General features: G+C 31.1%; 1 protein-coding gene across 1 annotated transcript; it reads left to right on the forward strand.

Moving 5' to 3' along the window:
- The first annotated feature begins 524 nt into the window (after positions 1-524).
- On the forward strand, positions 525-21,498 carry LOC132563131 (uncharacterized). Its single transcript, XM_060227890.1, has 6 exons — positions 525-567; positions 16,775-16,907; positions 19,604-19,672; positions 20,631-20,762; positions 20,924-21,052; positions 21,363-21,498. Exons 1-6 carry the CDS (start codon positions 525-527, stop codon positions 21,409-21,411), a joined length of 555 nt encoding a protein of 184 aa, XP_060083873.1. The 3' UTR covers positions 21,412-21,498.
- The last annotated feature ends 98 nt before the right edge of the window (positions 21,499-21,596 follow it).

Raw genomic sequence — 21,596 nt, forward strand, 5'->3', positions numbered from 1 at the left:
TTCTCTATGGGAGAGTAACGCTGTTGGCGTTTCTTTGTTTACAATAAAGAATAAGTAGTTTTATATCTTCTATCGGTCAAGGTCTGTCATATCAACCGTCAGTATTATTTATGATATTATTCATCCAAAATGACAATGGCGCTAATATTAACGATATATGAGGCTCCTGAGGGGTAAACTTTAGAATGAACTAATCAGTTGAGTAGTTACTCCGCAGTGTTCTGTTACTTTAAAGTATAAAACATTACGGGAACATCTGTGAGAAAGCTTACTGAAGTTATGTATAACAGGGGGAAAATAAAAAAGTAAAATTACTGGTGTTTTTTCTTTAAATATATTCTAAGGACAAAACCATGATCAGGTACCCATAGTGACCCCCTGGTGTCTGACACATTTATGCCAGTAATACGTATAGAAAATATGCTGGTAGAAGTAAATAAATAGTTTTATGGTGATTTCTATATACATTCGGAGTAAGACTAGAACGAGACCAGACATCCTCACCACCATCATATACCTCTACTATGGACTATTTTCAAATTGGAATTTTATTGATATTGTACATAAGTAAGTATTATATGCTACTGTACATTATGTTAGCGTTTTTCTACTATTTTAAGTTTACACTACAGCTGTTTCAATCGGTAACGTTACATTATGTTAGCGTTTTTCTGCTATTTTAATTTTACACTACAGCTGTTTCACTCGGTAACGTTACATTATGTTAGCGTTTTTCTGCTATTTTAATTTTACACTACAGCTGTTTCACTCGGTAACGTTACATAATGTTAGCGTTTTTCTACTATTTTAAGTTTACACTACAGCTGTTTCACTCGGTAACATTACATGATGTTAGCGTTTTTCTACTATTTAAAGTTTACATTACAGCTGTTTCACTCGGTAACGTTACATAATGTTAGCGTTTTTCTACTATTTTTAATTTTACACTACAGCTGTTTCACTCGGTAACGTTACATAATGTTAGCGTTTTTCTACTATTTTAAGTTTACACTACAGCTGTTTCAATCGGTAACGTTACATAATGTTAGCGTTTTTCTACTATTTTTAATTTTACACTACAGCTGTTTCACTCGGTAACGTTACATAATGTTAGCGTTTTTCTGCTATTTTAATTTTACACTACAGCTGTTTCACTCGGTAACATTACATAATGTTAGCGTTTTTCTACTATTTTAAGTTTACACTACAGCTGTTTCACTCGGTAACATTACATGATCTTAGCGTTTTTCTACTATTTAAAGTTTACATTACAGCTGTTTCACTCGGTAACGTTACATTATGTTAGCGTTTTTCTACTATTTGAATTTTACACTACAGCTGTTTCACTCGGTAACGTTACATAATGTTAGCGTTTTTCTACTATTTTAAGTTTACACTACAGCTGTTTCACTCGGTAACGTTACATTATGTTAGCGTTTTTCTACTATTTAAAGTTTACATTACAGCTGTTTCACTCGGTAACGTTACATAATGTTAGCGTTTTTCTACTATTTGAATTTTACACTACAGCTGTTTCACTCGGTAACGTTACATAATGTTAGCGTTTTTCTACTATTTTAAGTTTGCACTACAGCTGTTTCACTCGGTAACGTTACATAATGTTAGCGTTTTTCTACTATTTTTAATTTTACACTACAGCTGTTTCACTCGGTAACGTTACATAATGTTAGCGTTTTTCTACTATTTGAATTTTACACTACAGCTGTTTCACTCGGTAACGTTACATAATGTTAGCGTTTTTCTAATATTTTAATTTTACACTACAGCTGTTTAACCTGGGTAACGTTACATAATGTTAGCGTTTTTCTACTATTTTAAGTTTACACTACAGCTGTTTAACCTGGGTTACAGCGCTGACTCGTTCGTGATTTCAGGCGTTATACCTAACAGAACGAGTAAGTGTCAATTGATATTTTTCAAGCAGTTCATTTCCTTTGTTTGAATACAATAATATCAGGGTTAGAATAAGAAAACAAAAATGGTATCCTAGATTTGTAATCTGGCATCTCGGTAGGATATGGGTTTGAAGGATTGTTTTATATTTTGACAAATATCTAAATATATAATGATTGTTGATGCATATTATGTGATACAAATAAAGAATGTGAACTTTACAGAACTTTAAGAAAATAGAATAGTGCAAAAATCACGCATTGGGAAAGAAATATAAGAGTTAACTCCCTTGTTTTTGATTTAATCGGACATCGACACAAAGTTTAGAAAACAACACATGTTTTAAATCAAATGCTTTTTTGTTGAAAGGAGATATCTGTAACAGAAATGTATAATATTAAGGGATAAGAAAACTGCCTATATATCCGTGTAACGCTGTATCGAAGAAATGTCAAACTGGCCTTGCAGTGTTTATAAACAATTTTTCTCCCAAATTGCAAAACTAATATAAAAAAAATGCAGTAGTAGTAAGCTTAATGATTTTGAATTGATTGTGCTAACTTTTATGAGAAATAATTTTTGTCGATTTTTAATATTTGTAAAACAGACCGGAATGTTTAAGCTAGTTACCATTGAAACACCATCTTATGTCGTATACAACATACTGTCCGACATATGGAGAACAGTATTCATCAGTATATCTATTCATCAATATCTGAGTATTCATCAGTATATCTAACAGTATTCATCAGTATATCTAACAGTATTCATCAGTATATCTAACAGTATGATATTCATCAGTATATCTAACAGTATTCATCAGTATATCTAACAGTATTCATCAGTATATCTAACAGTATTCATCAGTATATCTAACAGTATTCATCAGTATATCTAACAGTATTCATCAGTATATCTAACAGTATTCATCAGTATATCTAACAGTATTCATCAGTATATCTAACAGTATTCACAGTATATCTAACAGTATTCATCAGTATATCTAACAGTATTCATCAGTATATCTAACAGTATTCATCAGTATATCTAACAGTATTCATCAGTATATCTAACAGTATATTCAGTATTCATCAGTATATCTAACAGTATTCATCAGTATATCTAACAGTATATATTCATCAGTATATCTAACAGTATTCATCAGTATGATATTCATATATCTAACAGTATTATGATATTCATCAGTATATCTAACAGTATTCATCAGTATATCTAACAGTATTTATCAGTATATCTAACAGTATTCATCAGTATATCTAACAGTATTCATCAGTATATCTAACAGTATTCATCAGTATATCTAACAGTATTCATCAGTATATCTAACAGTATTCATCAGTATATCTAACAGTATTCATCAGTATATTAACAGTATTCAGTATATCTAACAGTATTCATCAGTATATCTAACAGTATTCATCAGTATATCTAACAGTATTCATCAGTATATCTAACAGTATGGTATTCATCAGTATATCTAACAGTATTCATCAGTATATCTAACAGTATTCATCAGTATATCTAACAGTATTCATCAGTATATCTAACAGTATTCACTATATATATCTAACAAGGTAATCAGTCATCAATATCACTCTATATATGTAACAACGTTGATCAGTCATCAATATCAATCTATATATCTATAAACGTCTATCAGCCACCAATATCACTCTATATATCTAACACCGTTTATCGGTCATCAATATCACTCTATATATCTAACAACGTGAAACAGTCATCAATATCTCTCTATGTATCTTACAATGTCTATCAGTCATCAATATCACTCTATATATCTAACAACGTTGATCGGTCATCAATATCACTCTATATATCTAGCAACGTTTATCGGTCATCAATATAACTCTATATATCTATAAACGTCTATCAGTCACCAATATCACTTTATATCTGTAACAACGTCTATCAGTCATCAATATCACTCTATCTATCTTAGAACGTTATCAGTCATCATATATCTATATATCTATCATCAATATCACTCTAACAACGTTGATCAGTCATCAATATCACTCTGTATATCTATCAACGTCTATCAGTCATCAATATCACTCTGTATATCTAACAACGTCTATCAGTCATCAATATCAGTCTATATAGCTAACAACGTTTATCAGTCATCAATACCACTCTATATATCAAAGAACGTCTATCAGTCATCAATATCACTCTATATATCTTTAAATGTCTATCAGTCATCAATATCACTCTATATATCTATCAACGTTGATCGGTGATCAATATCAATCTGCATCTAACAACGTTGATCAGTCATCAATATCAATTTATATATCTAACAACATCTATCAGACATCAATATCACTTTATATACCTAACAACGTCTATCAGTCATCAATATCACTCTATATATCTAGCAACGTTTATCGGTCATCAATATCAATCTATATATCTAACAACGTCTAATATATCACTCTGTATATCTAACAACGTGTATGAGTCATCAATATCACTCTATATATCTAACAACGTGAAACAGTCATCGATATCACTCTATATATCTAAAAATGTTGATCAGTGGTCAATTTCACTTTATATATATAACAGCGTGAAACAGTCATCAATATCACTCAATATATCTAACAACGTCTATCAGTCATCAATATCACTATTTATTTCTAGAAACGTCTAACAGTCATCATTATCACTCTATATATCAAACAACGTCTATCAGTCATCAATATCACTCTATATATCTAACAACGTGTATCATTCATCAATATCAGTCTATATATCTAACAACCTTGATCAGTCATCAATATCACTCTATATATCTAACAACGTCTATCAGTCATCAATATCACTCTATATATCTAACAACGTCTATCAGTCATCAATATCACTCTGTATATCTAACAACGTCTATCAGTCATCAATATCAGTCTATATAGCTAACAACGTTTATCAGTCATCAATATCATCTATATATCTATATCAGTCATAATAACTCTATATATCTCAACGTCTATCAGTCATCAATATCACTCTATATATCTAACAACGTCTATCAGTCATCAATATCACTCTATATATGCTAACAACGTCTATCAGTCATAACAACGTCCATCAGTCATCAATATCACTTATATATCTAACAACGTCTATCAGTCATCAATAGCACTTTATATGTTTTACAGCGTCTATCAGTCATCAATATCATATCTATATATCTAACAACGTTATCAGTCATCAATATCACTCTATATATCTAAAACAATCGTCATCAATATCACTCTATATATCTAACAACGTCTATCAGTCATCAATATCACTCTATATATCTAACAACGTCTATCAGTCATCAATATCACTCTATATACCTATACAACGTCTATCAGTCATCAATATCACTCTATATATCTAACAACGTTGATCAGTCATCAATATCACTCTATATATCTAACACCGTCTATCAGTCATCAATATCACTCTATATATTTAATAACGTTGATCAGTCACTAATATCACTCTATATATCTTACAATGTCTATCATTCATCAATATCACTCTATATATCTAAGAACGTCTATCAGTCATCAATATCACTCTATATATCTAACAACGTCTATCAGTCATCAATATCACTCTATATATCTAACAACGTCCATCAGTCATCAATATCACTCTATATATCTTACAACGTCTATCAGTCATCAATATCACTCTATATATCTAACAACGTTGATCAGTCATCAATATCACTCTATATATCTTAAAACGTCTATCATTCATCAATATCACTCTATATATCTAACAACGTGAAACAGTCATCAATATCACTTTATATATCAAACAACGTCTATCAGTCATCAATATCACTCTATATATCTAAGAACGTCTATCAGTCATCAATATCACTCTATATATCTATAAACGTCTATCAGTTAACAATATCACTCTATATATCTAGCAAAGCTGATCGATCATCAGTATCAATCTATATATCTTACAACGTCTATCAGTCATCAATATCACTCTATATATCTAACAACGTGAATCAGTCATCAATATCACTCTATATATCTTACAACGTCTATCAGTCATTAATATCACTCTATATATCTAGCAAAGTTGGTCGGTCATCAATATCAATCTATATATCTAACAACGTCTATCAGTCATCAATATCACTATATATATCTAACAACGTCTATCAGTCATCAATATCACTCTATATATCTAACAACGTTGATCAGTCATCTATATCAACGTCTATATCAATATCTATATATCTAACAACGTCTATCAGTCATCAATATCACTCTGTATATCTAACAACGTCTATCAGTCATCAATATCACTCTAAATATCTTACAACGTCTATCAGTCATCAGTATCAGTCTATATATCTAAAAACTTTAATCAGTCATCAACATCACTCTATATATCTAACAATGTTGATCAGTCATCAATATCACTCTATATATCTAAGAACGTCTATCAGTCATTAATATCACTCTATATATCTAACAACGTCTATCAGTCATCAATATCACTCTATATATCTTTAAATGTCTATCAGTCATCAATATCACTCTATATATCTAGCAAAGTTGATCGGTCATCAATATCAATCTATATATCTAACAACGTCTATCAGTCATCAATATCACTCTATATATCTAACAACGTTGATCAGTCATCAATATCACTCTATATATCTAACAACGTCTATCAGTCATCAATATCACTCTGTATATCTAAAAACGTCTATCAGTCATCAATATTACTATATATATCTAGCAATGCTGATCGGTCATCAATATCACTCTATATATCTAACAACGTCTATCAGTCATCAATATCACTCTATATATCTGAAAACGTCTGGCAGTCAACATTATCACTCTATATATCTAACAACGTCTATCAGTCATCAATATCACTCTATATATCTAAGAACGTCTATTAGTCATCAATATCACTCTATATATCTAACAATGTTGATCATTCATCAATATCACTCTATATATCGAAGAACGTCTATCATTCATCAATATCACACTATATTTCTATAAACGTCTATCAGTCATCAATATCACTTTATATGTCTTACAGCGTCTATCAGTCATCAATATCACTCTGTATATCTAACAACGTGTATAAGTCATCAATATCACTCTATATATCTAACAACGTCTATCAGTCATCAACATCACTCTATATATCAAACAATGTTGATCAGTCATCAATATCACTCAATATATCTAACAACGTCTATCAGTCATCAATATCACTCTGTATATCTAACAACGTCTATCAGTCATCAATATCACTCTATATATCTAACAACGTCTATCAGTCATCAATATCACTCTATATATCTAGCAACGTTTATCGGTCATCAATATCACTCTATATATCTAACAACGTTGATCAGTCATCAATATCACTCTAAATATCTTACAACGTCTATCAGTCATCAATATCATTTTATATATCTAACAACGTCTATCAGTCATCAATATCACTCTATATATCTAGCAACGTTTATCGGTCATCAATATCAATCTATATATCTAACAATGTTGATCAGTCATCAATATCACTCTATATATCTAACAACGTCTATCAGTCATCAATATCACTCTATATATCTAACAACGTCTATCAGTCATCAATATCAGTCTATATATCTAACAACGTTGATCAGTCATCAATATCACTCTATATATCTAAGAACGTCTATCATTCATTAATATCACTCTATATATCTATAAACGTCTATCAGTCATCAATATCACTCCATATATCTAACAACGTCCATCAGTCATCAATATCACTCTATATATCTTACAACGTCTATCAGTCATCAATATCACTCTATATATCTAACAACGTGAAACAGTCATCAATATCACTCTATATATCAAACAACGTCTATCAGTCATCAATACCACTCTATATATCTAAGAACGTCTATCAGTCATCAATATCACTCTATATATCTATAAACGTCTATCAGTTAACAATATCACTCTATATATCTAGCAAAGTTGATCGATCATCAGTATCAATCTATATATCTTACAACGTCTATCAGTCATCAATATCACTCTATATATCTAGCAAAGTTGATCGGTCATCAATATCAATCTATATATCTAACAACGTTGATCAGTCATTAATATCACTCTGTATATCTATAAACGTCTATCAGTCATCAATATCACTCTGTATATCTAACAACGTCCATCAGTCATCAATATCACTCTATATATCTTACAACGTCTATCAGTCATCAATATCACTCTATATATCTAACAACGTTGATCAGTCATCAATATCACTCAATATATCTAACAACGTCTATCAGTCATCAATATCACTCTATATATCTAACAACGTCTATCAGTCATCAATATCACTCTATATATCTAACAACGTTGATCAGTCATCAATATTAATCTATATATCTTACAATGTCTATCAGTCATCAATATCACTCTATATATCTAGAAACGTTGATCGGTCATTAATATCAATCTATATCTAACAATGTTAATCAGTCATCAATATCACTCTATATATCTAAGAACGTCTATCAGTCATCAATATCACTCTATATATCTAGCAACGTTTATCAGTCATCAATATCAATCTATATATCTAACAACGTTGATCAGTCATCAATATCACTCTATATATCTAACAATGTCTATCAGTCATCAATATCACTCTATATATCTAACAACGTCTATCAGTCATCAATATCACTCTATATATCTAACAACGTTGATCAGTCATCAATATCACTCTATATATCTAACAACGTGAAGCAGTCATCAATATCACTTTATAAATCTTACAACGTCTATCATTCATCAATATCACTCTGTATATCTAACAACATGTATAAGTCATCAATATCACTCTATATATCTAACAACGTGAAACAGTCATCAATATCACTCTATATATCTAACAACGTCTATCAGTCATCAATATCACTCCATATATCTAACAACGTCCATCAGTCATCAATATCACTCTATATATCTAACAACTTGAAACAGTCATCATTATCACTCTATATATCTAACAAATATCACTCTGTATATCTAACAACGTGTATCAGTCATCAATATCACTCTATATATCTTACAACGTGAAACAGTCATTAATAGCACTCTATATATCAAACAACGTCTATCAGTCATCAATATCACTCTATATATCTAACAACGTCTATCAGTCATCAATATCACTCCATATATCTAACAACGTCTATCAGTCATCAATATCACTCCATATATCTAACAACGTCGATCAGTCATCAATATCACTCTATATATCTTAAAACGTCTATCATTCATCAATATCACTCTATATATCTATAAACGTGTATCAGTCATCAATATCACTCTATATATCTAACAACGTGAAACAGTCATCAATATCACTTTATATATCAAACAACGTCTATCAGTCATCAATATCACTCTATATATCTAGCAACGTTTATCGGTCATCAATATCAATCTATATATCTAACAACGTCTATCAGTCATCAATATCACTCTATATATCAAACAACGTCTATCAGTCATCAATATCACTCTATATATCTAGCAATGTTTATCGGTCATTAATATCAATCTATATATCTATAAACGTCTATCAGTCATCAATATCACTCTATATATCTTTAAATGTCTATCAGTCATCAATATCACTCTATATATCTAGCAACGTTTATCGGTCATCAATATCAATCTATATATCTAACAACGTTGATCAGTCATCAATATCACTCTATATATCTAACAACGTCTATCAGTCATCAATATCACTCTATATATCTTACAACGTCTATCAGTCATCAATATCACTCTAATATATCTTACAACGTTATCAGTCATCAATATCATCTATATATCTAACAACGTCTATCAGTCATCAATACCATTCTATATATCTAACAACGTCTATCAGTCATCAATATCACTATATATATATATATATATATATCTAACAACATCTCTCAGTCATCAATATAACTCTATATATCTATAAACGTCTATGAGTCACCAATATCATCAATATCACTCTATATATCTAACACCGTATATCAGTCATCAATATCACTCTGTATATCTAACAGCGTGTATCAGTCATCAATATCACTCTATATATCTACCAACGTGAAACAGTCATCAATATCACTCTATATATCAAACAACGTCTATCAGTCATCAATATCACTCTATATATCTAACAACGTCTATCAGTCATCAATATCACTATTTATTTCTAGAAACGTCTAACAGTCATCATTATCACTCTATATATCTATAAACGTTTATCAGTCATCAATATCATTCTATGTATCTAACAACATTGATCAGTCATCAATATAACTTTATATATCTTACAATGTCTATCAGTCATCAATATCACTCTATATATCTTACAACGTCTAGCAGTCATCAATATCATTCTATATATCTTACAACGTTGATCAGTCATCAATATCACTCTATATATCTAACAATGTTGATCAGTCATCAATATCACTCTATATATCTAACAACGTCTATCAGTCATCAATATCACTCTATATATCTAACAACGTCCATCAGTCATCAATATCACTCTAAATATCTTACAACGTCTATCAGTCATCAATATCATTCTATATATCTAACAACGTTGATCAGTCATCAATATCACTCTATATATCTTACAATGTCTGGCAGTCATCGATATCACTCTATATATCTAACAATGTTGATCGGTCATCAATAACAATCTTTATATCTAACAACGTCTATCAGTCATCAATATCACTCCATATATCTAACAACGTCCATCAGTCATCAATATCACTCTATATATCTTACAATGTCTATCAGTCATCAATATCACTCTATATATCTAACAACGTCTATCAGTCATCAATATCACTCTATATATCTAGCAACGTTTATCGGTCATCAATATCAATCTATATATCTAACAACGTTGATCAGTCATCAATATCACTCTGTATATCTAACAACGTCTATCAGTCATCAATATCACTCTGTATATCTAACAACGTCTATCAGTCATCAATATCACTCTATATATCTAAGAACGTCTATCAGTCATCAATATCACTCTATATATCTAACAACGTCTATCAGTCATCAATATCACTCTGTATATCTAACAATGTCTATCAGTCATGAATATCAGTCAATATAGCTAACAACGTCTATCAGTCAGCAATACCACTCTTTATATCTAACAACGTCTATCAGTCATCAATATCACTCTATATATCTATCAACGTCTATCAGTCATCAATATCACTCTATATATCTATCAACGTCTATCAGTCATCAATAGCACTCTATATATCTTACAACGTCTATCATTCATCAATATCAGTCTATATATCTAACAACGTCTATCAGTCATCAATATCACAGTATATTTCTTACAACGTCTATCAGTCATCAATATCACTCTATATATCTAAGAACGTCTATCAGTCATTAATATCACTCTATATATCTAACAACGTCTATCAGTCATCAATATCACTCCATATATCTAACAACGTCCATCAGTCATCAATATCACTCTATATATCTTACAACGTCAAACAGTCTATCAGTCTTTCAGTCATCAATATCACTCTATATATCTTACAACGTCTATCAGTCATCAATATCACTCTATATGTCTTACAACGTCTATCAGTCATCAATATCACTCTATATATCTAACAACGTCTATCAGTCATCAATATCACTCTATATATCTAGCAATGTTGATCGGGCATCAATACCAATCTATATATCTAAGAACGTCTTTCAGTCATCAATATCACTCTATATATCTAACACCGTCTATCAGTCATCAATATCACTCTATATATCTAACAACGTTGATCAGTCATCAATATCACTCTATATATCTAACAATGTTGATCAGTTATCAATATCACTCTATATATCTAATAACGTTGATCAGTCATCAATATCATCATATATATCATCACTCATATATATCTATATACTCTATATATCTAACAACGTCTATCAGTCATCAATACCACTCTATATATCTAAGAACGTCTATCAGTCATCAATATCACTCTATATATCTATAAACGTCTATCAGTCATTAATATCACTCTATATATCTAGCAAAGTTGATCGGTCATCAATATCAATCTATATATCTAACAACGTCTATCAGTCATCAATATCACTCTATATATCTAGCAAAGTTGATCGGTCATCAATATCAATCTATATATCTAACAACGTCTATCAGTCATCAATATCACTCTATATATCTAGCAACGTTTATCGGTCATCAATATCAATCTATATATCTAACAACGTCTATCAGTCATCAATATCACTATATATATCTAGCAATGTTGATCGGTCATCAATATCAATCTATATATCTAACAACATCTATCAGTCATCAATATCACTCTATATATCTAACAACGTCTATCAGTCATCAATATCACTCTGTATATCTAACAACGTGTATGAGTCATCAATATCACTCTATATATCTAACAACGTGAAACAGTCATCGATATCACTCTATATATCTAAAAACTTTAATCAGTCATCAACATCACTCTGTATATCTAACAACGTGTATCAGTCATCAATATCACTCTATATATGATCAGTCATCAATATCACTCATATATATCTAACAACGTCTATCAGTCATCAATATCACTCTATATATCTAACAACGTCTATCAGTCATCAATATCACTCCATATATCTAACAACGTCTATCAGTCATCAATATCACTCTATATATCTAATAACGTCTATCAGTCATCAATATCACTCTGTATATCTAACAAAGTCTATCAGTCATCAATATCATTCTATATATCAAACAATGTTGATCAGTCATCAATATCACTCTATATATCTAACAACGTCTATCAGTCATCAATATCACTCCATATATCTAACAACGTCTATCAGTCATCAATATCACTCTATATATCTTACAACGTCTATCAGTCATCAATATCACTCATATATCTAGCAATGTTATATCATCTATATATCTTACAACGTTATAGTCATCATAACAATATCTATATAGTCTCAATATCAGTCTATATAGTTAACAACGTCTATCAGTCATCAATACCACTCTATATATCTAAGACCGTCTATCAGTCATCAATATCACTCTATATATCTTACAATGTCTGGCAGTCATCGATATCACTCTATATATCTAACAATGTTGATCAGTGATCAATATCACTTGATATATATAACAGCGTGAAACAGTCATCAATATCACTCTGTATATCTAACAACGTCTATCAGTCATCAATATCACTCTATATATCTAACAACGTCTATCAGTCATCAATATCACTCTATATATCTAACAACGTCTATCAGTCATCAATATCACTCTATATATCTAACAACGTCTATCAGTCATCAATATCACTCTATATATCTTATAATGTCTATCAGTCATCAATATCACTCTATATTTCTAGGCCCGTCCAACAGTCATCATTATCACTCTATATATCTAACAACATAAAACAGTCATCAATATCACCCTGTATATCTTACAATGTCTATCAGTCATCAATATCACTCTATATATGTAGCAACGTTGATCGGTCATCAATATCACTCTATATATCTTAAAACGTCTATCATTCATCAATATCACTCTGTATATCTAACAACATGTATAAGTCATCAATATCACTCTATATATCAAACAACGTGAAACAGTCATCCATATCACTTTACATATCAAACAACGTCTATCAGACATCAATATCACTCTATATATCTAAGAACGTCTATTAGTCATCAATATCACTCTATATATCTAACAGCGTCTATCTCTAATATCACTCTATATATCTTTAAACGTCTATCAGTCATCAATATCACTCTATATATATATAAAAGTCTATCAGTCAAAAATATCACTCTATATATCTAAAAACGTCTATCAGTCATCAATATCACTCTAGCAAATCTCTATATATCTAACAACGTGAAACAGTCATCAATATCACTCTATATATCAAAAAACGTCTATCAGTCATTAATATCACTCTGTATATCTTACAACATCTATCAGTCATCAATATCAGTCTATATAGCTAAAAACGTGTATCAGTCATCAATATCACTCTATATATCTAACAATGTGAAACAGTCATCAATATCACTCTATATATCTAAAAACGTCTATCAGTCATCAATATCACTCTATATATCTATAAACGTCCATCAGTCATCAATATCACTCTAAATATCTTACAACGTCTATCAGTCATCAATATCATGATATATATCTAACAACGTTCATCAGTCATCAATATCACTCTATATATCTTACAATGTCTGGCAGTCATCGATATCACTCTATATATCTAACAACGTCAAACAGTCATCAATATCACTATATATTTCTCGTCTATCAGTCATCAATATCACTCAATATATCTAACAACGTCTATCAGTCATCAATATCACTCTATATATCTAACAACGTGTATAAGTCATCAATATCACTCTATATATCTTACAACGTGAAACAGTCATCAATATCACTCTATATATCAAACAACGTCTATCAGTCATCAACACCACTTTATATATGTAAGAACGTCTATCAGTCATCAATATCACTCTATATATCATCAATATCACTCTATATATCTAACAACGTCTATCAGTCATCAATATCATTCTATATATCTAACAACGTTGATCAGTCATCAATATCACTCTATATATCTTACAATGTCTGGCAGTCATCGATATCACTCTATATATCTAACAATGTTGATCAGTGATCAATATCACTTTATATATATAACAGCGTCTATCAGTCATCAATATCACTCCGAATATCTACAACGTCCATCAGTCATCAATATCACTCTAAATATCTTACAACGTCTATCAGTCATCAATATCATCTATATATCTAACAACGTTGATCAGTCATCAATATCACTCTATATATCTTTAAAGGTCATCAATATCACTCTATATATCTAACAACGTTGATCAGTCATCAATATCACTCTATATATCTAACAACGTCTATCAGTCATCAATATCACTCTGTATATCTAACAACGTCTATCATTCATCAGTATCAGTCTATATATCTAAAAACTTTAATCAGTCATCAACATCACTCTATATATCAAACAATGTTGATCAGTCATCAATATCACTCAATATATCTAAGAACGTCTATCAGTCATCAATATCACTATATAATTCTAGGAACCTCTATTAGTCATCATTATCACTCTATATATCTAAGAACGTCTATCAGTCATCAATATCACTCTATATATCTAACAACGTCTATCAGTCATCAATATCACTCTATATGTCTTACAACGTCTATCAGTCATCAATATCACTATATATTTCTAGGAACATCTAACAGTCATCATTATCACTCTATATATTTAATAACGTTGATCAGTCATCAATATCACTCTATATCAGTATGATATTCATCAGTATATCTAACAGTATATATAACAGTATTCATCAGTATATCTAACAGTATTCATCAGTATATCTAACAGTATTCATCAGTATATCTAACAGTATTCATCAGTATATCTAACAGTATTCATCAGTATATCTAACAGTATTCATCAGTATATCTAACAGTATTCATCAGTATATCTAACAGTATGATATTCATCAGTATATCTAACAGTATTCATCAGTATATCTAACAGTATTCATCAGTATACCTAACAGTATTCATCAGTATACCTAACAGTATTCATCAGTATATCTAACAGTATTCATCAGTGTATCTAACAGTATTCATCAGTATATCTAACAGTATTCATCAGTATATCTAACAGTATTCATCAGTGTATCTAACCGTATTCATCAGTATATATAACAGTATATCTAACCGTATGATATTCATCAGTATATCTAACAGTATTCATCAGTATATATAACAGTATTCATCAGTATATCTATGATATTCATCAGTATATCTAACAGTATTCATCAGTGTATCTAACAGTATTCATCAGTATATCTAACAGTATTCATCAGTATATCTAACAGTATTCATCAGTATATCTAACAGTATGATATTCATCAGTATATCTAACAGTATTCATCAGTATATCTAACAGTATGATATTCATCAGTATATCTAACAGTATGATATTCATCAGTATATCTAACAGTATTCATCAGTATATCTAACAGTATTCATCAGTATATCTAACAGTATTCATCAGTATATCTAACAGTATGATATTCATCAGTATATCTAACAGTATGATATTCATCAGTATACATCACAGCATTCAAGGGAATGGTGTGAATGTGCCTTTTTGGTAAATGTTAACTTATATCTTCACCTATAGTGATCACTGACATTTTTTTCTGATGGTTTGAATACGGTTGATACGCATTTCTCTGTATGTATGGTTTTCTTACTAAATAATGTCAGATAAAGTATGATAGTAGCAAAAGCGTTGTACAGGACGATTAGTATCCTGTCAGTCAATCAATGGAGATGTAAAATCATATTGTTGAGGGGCGTTGCTCACTTGTATGCCTATTGTGTAAACGTTTCGTGTTCCTTTATATCAACATTCTTTTCCGTGATATTTTACACTTTTAACGACTCGATGTTAATAACATGTCAACCTAAGATATCGAATAAGAAACCATTAACATAAATTGAGGTCAAAGTTCACAAGTCCTCTCTAGGATCTGCATGTCTATTGTAAGTTATATATTTCTTGTCCCCCCTTTTTTTACAGATGTTCACGTATCATCAGGGACGACAACAAACACTGCAGCAACAGAGGAAAGTACATGTCCACGATTTCAGACCCGAACCGAGAATGAGTCTCTTATTGTACTATACCAACCTTCAAATGAATACTGTGAAATGTAAGTACTTTACTTATGTACTAGTAGTATTTCTGTAATATTTCAGTATGACTAAGCTATAGAAGTAGAAGATGTATATATCTGGAACTCATTACATTTGCAGCGAGAAATGTTATTCACTTGTGTCGTTTTGTGCAATCCTGTTTGTTATTGGAAAACGGTTCCTTTTTCTCCAAAGAATGTGCATGCTATCTGAGGTACGATAAAACATACCACAGGCGAAGAACAAACCCAATGAAGAATAATTTTACAAGATCACTGGATTTCTACTACATTTCTTTTGGTGTAATATACAATTGTTGACTGGGATTGAGGTCCACATGCGTTCCGGAAAACCATAGGACTAATCTGTTTGGACCGAGGGTTCAACATAACACACGCTGACCGAAAATCCAGTCTACAGCCATTTTGTTATATCCTCTCCAGTTCATACCTGTCTTCAGCGGTATATTAGACAAATCTAGACAACACTTAAGCATCGGACCAGAAGGTTACGTCAGGAATGTGTACTATTGCTTAATGGCTGAAATTGTTGAGTAACGACCGGAAAGTACCGAACACTAATGAGCTGTGACGTAAGCAGTCAGCATCGAAATGTTGATTGGTAACCATTAATCTGTGGCAAACATTTGGAACTTCAGTCTTTTTTATCATAGACAAGTATAGAGAGTAAATAGTAAAGTTGTATCTTTACAACACATACTGTTATCGTACTGTTACGTCGTGCTGATATACTGGGCACCGTTTTAGTATTTATCTATAACATATGATATCATTTATTTATTGATATGGTTTATTAATTGATAGCATTTATTGATTTTTTAACATCATGTAGTAATTGATATCATTTATCTATTTATTCATTAATATCAAGTATTTTTCCAGATTAAATTATGTCAATTATTTGAATAGCATCAATGATTAATTTAGTGATATCGATAATTGGAATTGAAATCGACAATTCAATAATTAATAAAGATATTATTGATCGTATGAAATATAAAGTATTATTGATATTAATAAAAGGATTATTGGCAATACTAATTCAAATCAGTTATTTGACTTAATTTCAAGAATTATTTATACTAGTCATATAAACTAGTTATATTATGAATTCATTTAATGTTTTCAATTATCCGAATCAGCGAGTTCACAAAATGAGTTAATAAAATTCGATCCGATAATAAAAACAGATATTTAATCATATGAGTTATGTTCATTGATATGATAATTAGTGATATCACGTGTCAAATATTGAGTACATCGATATGATACTAACAACGTAAATCTACCATGACAATGAATCACAAAGTATCTGTCAGAGACATCAGAAAAAAGATTTAATTGGATATTATACAAAAGACAAATTAAAGCTGGCATTGGAAGTTTAATAAAAAAAATAAATTAAGAGAGAGAAAAAAAGAAAAAAATGTTTCCGTTTCCCAAATGATATCTTCCAGTAATTTGTATCTAAGGAAGTGGTCGGCATTTTAAGCTAAGACTAGCTTGGAAACAAGTACAGACATCGTATGGAATAAAAGGTCCGCGACCTGTCATCCCGTTTCTCGTGTGAAGATTGTCCACTCTCCCACGCTGAAGATCTCTTGTGGTTTTTCGTAAAAAGAGTAGGCGGGATAACACGGTCCGGGGATAGTATCACACTATACAATTATTACTAAGTCAGTAGACTTCAAAGTTACCTAAACACAAACCAAAACTAGATACGTCCCCAATTCTTCCATTCAACTTTTGGTCATGTTACAACTACTAGAATTAGGATAAGGCATTATTATACCCCGGAGCTGTCTATTAATTAGTATATTCAAACGTTCACCGCCACAGACGGTTCAATTCCACTGAGGGGGATGCAGGTCGCCCCCTCAAGTCGTCTGAGCACTGAAGTTCGTCGGTGAGACGATACCCGGAGACGGGATGAGCCGTGGAGACGAAAACCTGCCAACCAACCAACCAATCAAACCGGTTATCATTGACCGATGTGAAACTCTCCTGTTTATTATAAAACGTACGCGTGACCCCAAAGAGCGGACTCACCTGAATACTTTGAAGTTACGTGAAGATGCTCAGTACTTCTCAGCTATCCAAAAATATATTCATAAGATATAATATAACTGAAAACACAGCGAACTCCAGTCAGTCCATCGTCCCGAAAAACTTACATGTGCGCTTAAACGCGACAAATTTCACTATGTCACTGAAGCGCTTCAATTATTTTTTTTTTATAATATACGAAGATTGTTTGTTTATACTTTCTTAATCTTGGTTATGTAAATGCTTGATCTGTATTAGATTGTGTAAAATTTAACCTGTGAACCTTTTTTCTGAAGTATTACAGTTTATTAGGTAGGATTTAAATTCTGTACTCCGGAAAAACAAGGTATAGTTTGCTGTTGTAATTCATGTGCTGATATGTTGTGTTTCTATAAATCTTTGTAAACCTAGGGTATGACGGAGGGAAATTGTAATTGTTCAAAAGACATTCCAAAATGTAACTTAGGAGGTGCATTAGCACAATAGTTTAAAAAAATCGCAATTTTTACATATCTGATAATTTCAACTGTTAAAATAAAACATGATTGCATTTTGATTGATAAACCTCATTTTAACAGTTGACAGATGAACGCCTGTTGTCGACAACAGTATATATACTGATAAACAGAAAACATCTTTATTTTCAGGGTAGTTACAACAGAGACTGTACAACTACGTCCATCTACGGAACTCAAAGCCTTCAAGAAAAAACATAAGTAAGATTATCGAATTGATTTTAATTCAGTGTGTCTTATATCATTTATTTAATTTGAAGATGTTTAGCAGGATTGAATTGAATTATATATATCTTGATCAGTCGGGCTCGCGTTGGCCGAATTTTCGCAATCTCTTCACCTCTGCGTTTGTTACCTTGTTGAGAATGCATCTTGTGGATGTGGTCATCCTTGTGAGAATGTCTATCACTGTTTTATTGAATGTCAACGTTTCTCGGACGAGAGACTTATTTTAGTTCTAAATTTAAATAATTGAGACGTTGCATTTGATATAGAAATTATTTTGTATGGCAATTCTCAATTTTCCGTGGACCTTAATGCAAACATTTTAAAATCCTTGCAAACTTTTATTTAATCCAGCAAGAGATTTTGATGTCAATGTGTAACAATAATTGTATATTTGTATTGCCATGATTGTAATGTCATTTAAAATGTATATTGGGAGAAGGCGTTGATAAGTTGCATTAACTTGCGCCTAATCCGTTGTCTATCTTTTGGCAATAAATATGTTAAAATCAAACTGGAAACCTACGCCGAGCAGTAGCAAGGGACTGGCCGCAGGTCGGCGGTATTCGGTTTTGGCGGGAAATCGTCCATGTATTAATTGAGGAACAGGACATAGAAAACCATAACTTGCATAGGCCAGTTTTGATTAAGTAACGTTGTGTAATCTCCAAGTTACAGACATTAGACAGACAACGCTATTCAACGATATTCCATATCATACCTCGTAAATCACTGTAGCATAATCAAACACAAAGGTGAAATTGTAAAAGTTTTTAATATGATAATTAAGTACAAAGCTATCAGCATGAGATATATTTGTATATTAGTAGTGTCACATTTCTTACAAATGTTGTTATCAGTAAAACGGGACGAAAACACAGGATGATTGCCCGAGCTGTCAGATTACTTTCTTTCTCTTGTTTTGTTTCCGCAGGACTATCCGCCGACCTATGGTTAACTTCAGGAATACCAATACCCTTGACGGACAGATGCCCTGTGAACCGTTAACACATAATAACGTAGGGCCGTTTGTGTTCGTGAACACAGTACAGAACCAATGTCAAATGTAGGTATTTTAGCACCAAACCTGCATATAATCATCTCGTCAAAACGTACACATCATATTCTATCATATGACACCTTTTTAATAGACTTTTCCGAATTATAAAAATAAATTCTATCACATTTTTAACAGACTTTTCTTATCATTTGACACCTATTTTTCAGGCTTTTCCGAATACATAAGCAAAAGAATCCAAACCATGAGATGAAGCAGCCAAATACAAAAGGCAAGGACAGTGGACGTGGAAAGAAAAAAGGCGGGAAAAAAAGATCAAAACCAAAGAAAATACCGAAGTGAGTGTGACATATATACTGACAAATATTGCCACCAATCCATGTCTTCAGTTACGGTATTAGTACAACCCTATGAGATGTATTAAGTCTTAGGTTAAAATGGTTTAGGAATTAAAGAATAAAACATTATTGAATTATATATCAATAAGTTTTCCTGACATTTTGAAAATAGATTTGATTTTCTTTGAAAACATTAATGGAAATTGCAAAATGTGAAAACCTTACATTTCTTTTTATTAGAAAGAGGTTTTCAAATTTAAAAAAATGTTTTAACTTGGTACTGGTGTAAAAGTATTGTTGTGTTTTTCAGGTATCAGTTCATTCCTACATTCGAATATGTCGACGAATTTCTCTATTAAATATATGAGACTCCGGACTACAGAAATTGGTAAACGAACCAATGAATTGTTCTAATTATCCAATAAAGCCCTGAAATTATCAGTTGATGTACGCTTCTATTGTGTATCACCTCAGTAAGTCGATATAGAGATTGATTTAAATCGATATGGTTCGACTAGAATCTGCATTTCATACATAAGTTATA

The sequence above is a fragment of the Ylistrum balloti genome, unplaced genomic scaffold (assembly GCF_031769215.1).
Source record: "Ylistrum balloti isolate Yb309-2 unplaced genomic scaffold, AGI_CSIRO_Ybal_v1 Utg371602, whole genome shotgun sequence".
In the NCBI taxonomy this organism is placed as follows: domain Eukaryota; kingdom Metazoa; phylum Mollusca; class Bivalvia; order Pectinida; family Pectinidae; genus Ylistrum; species Ylistrum balloti.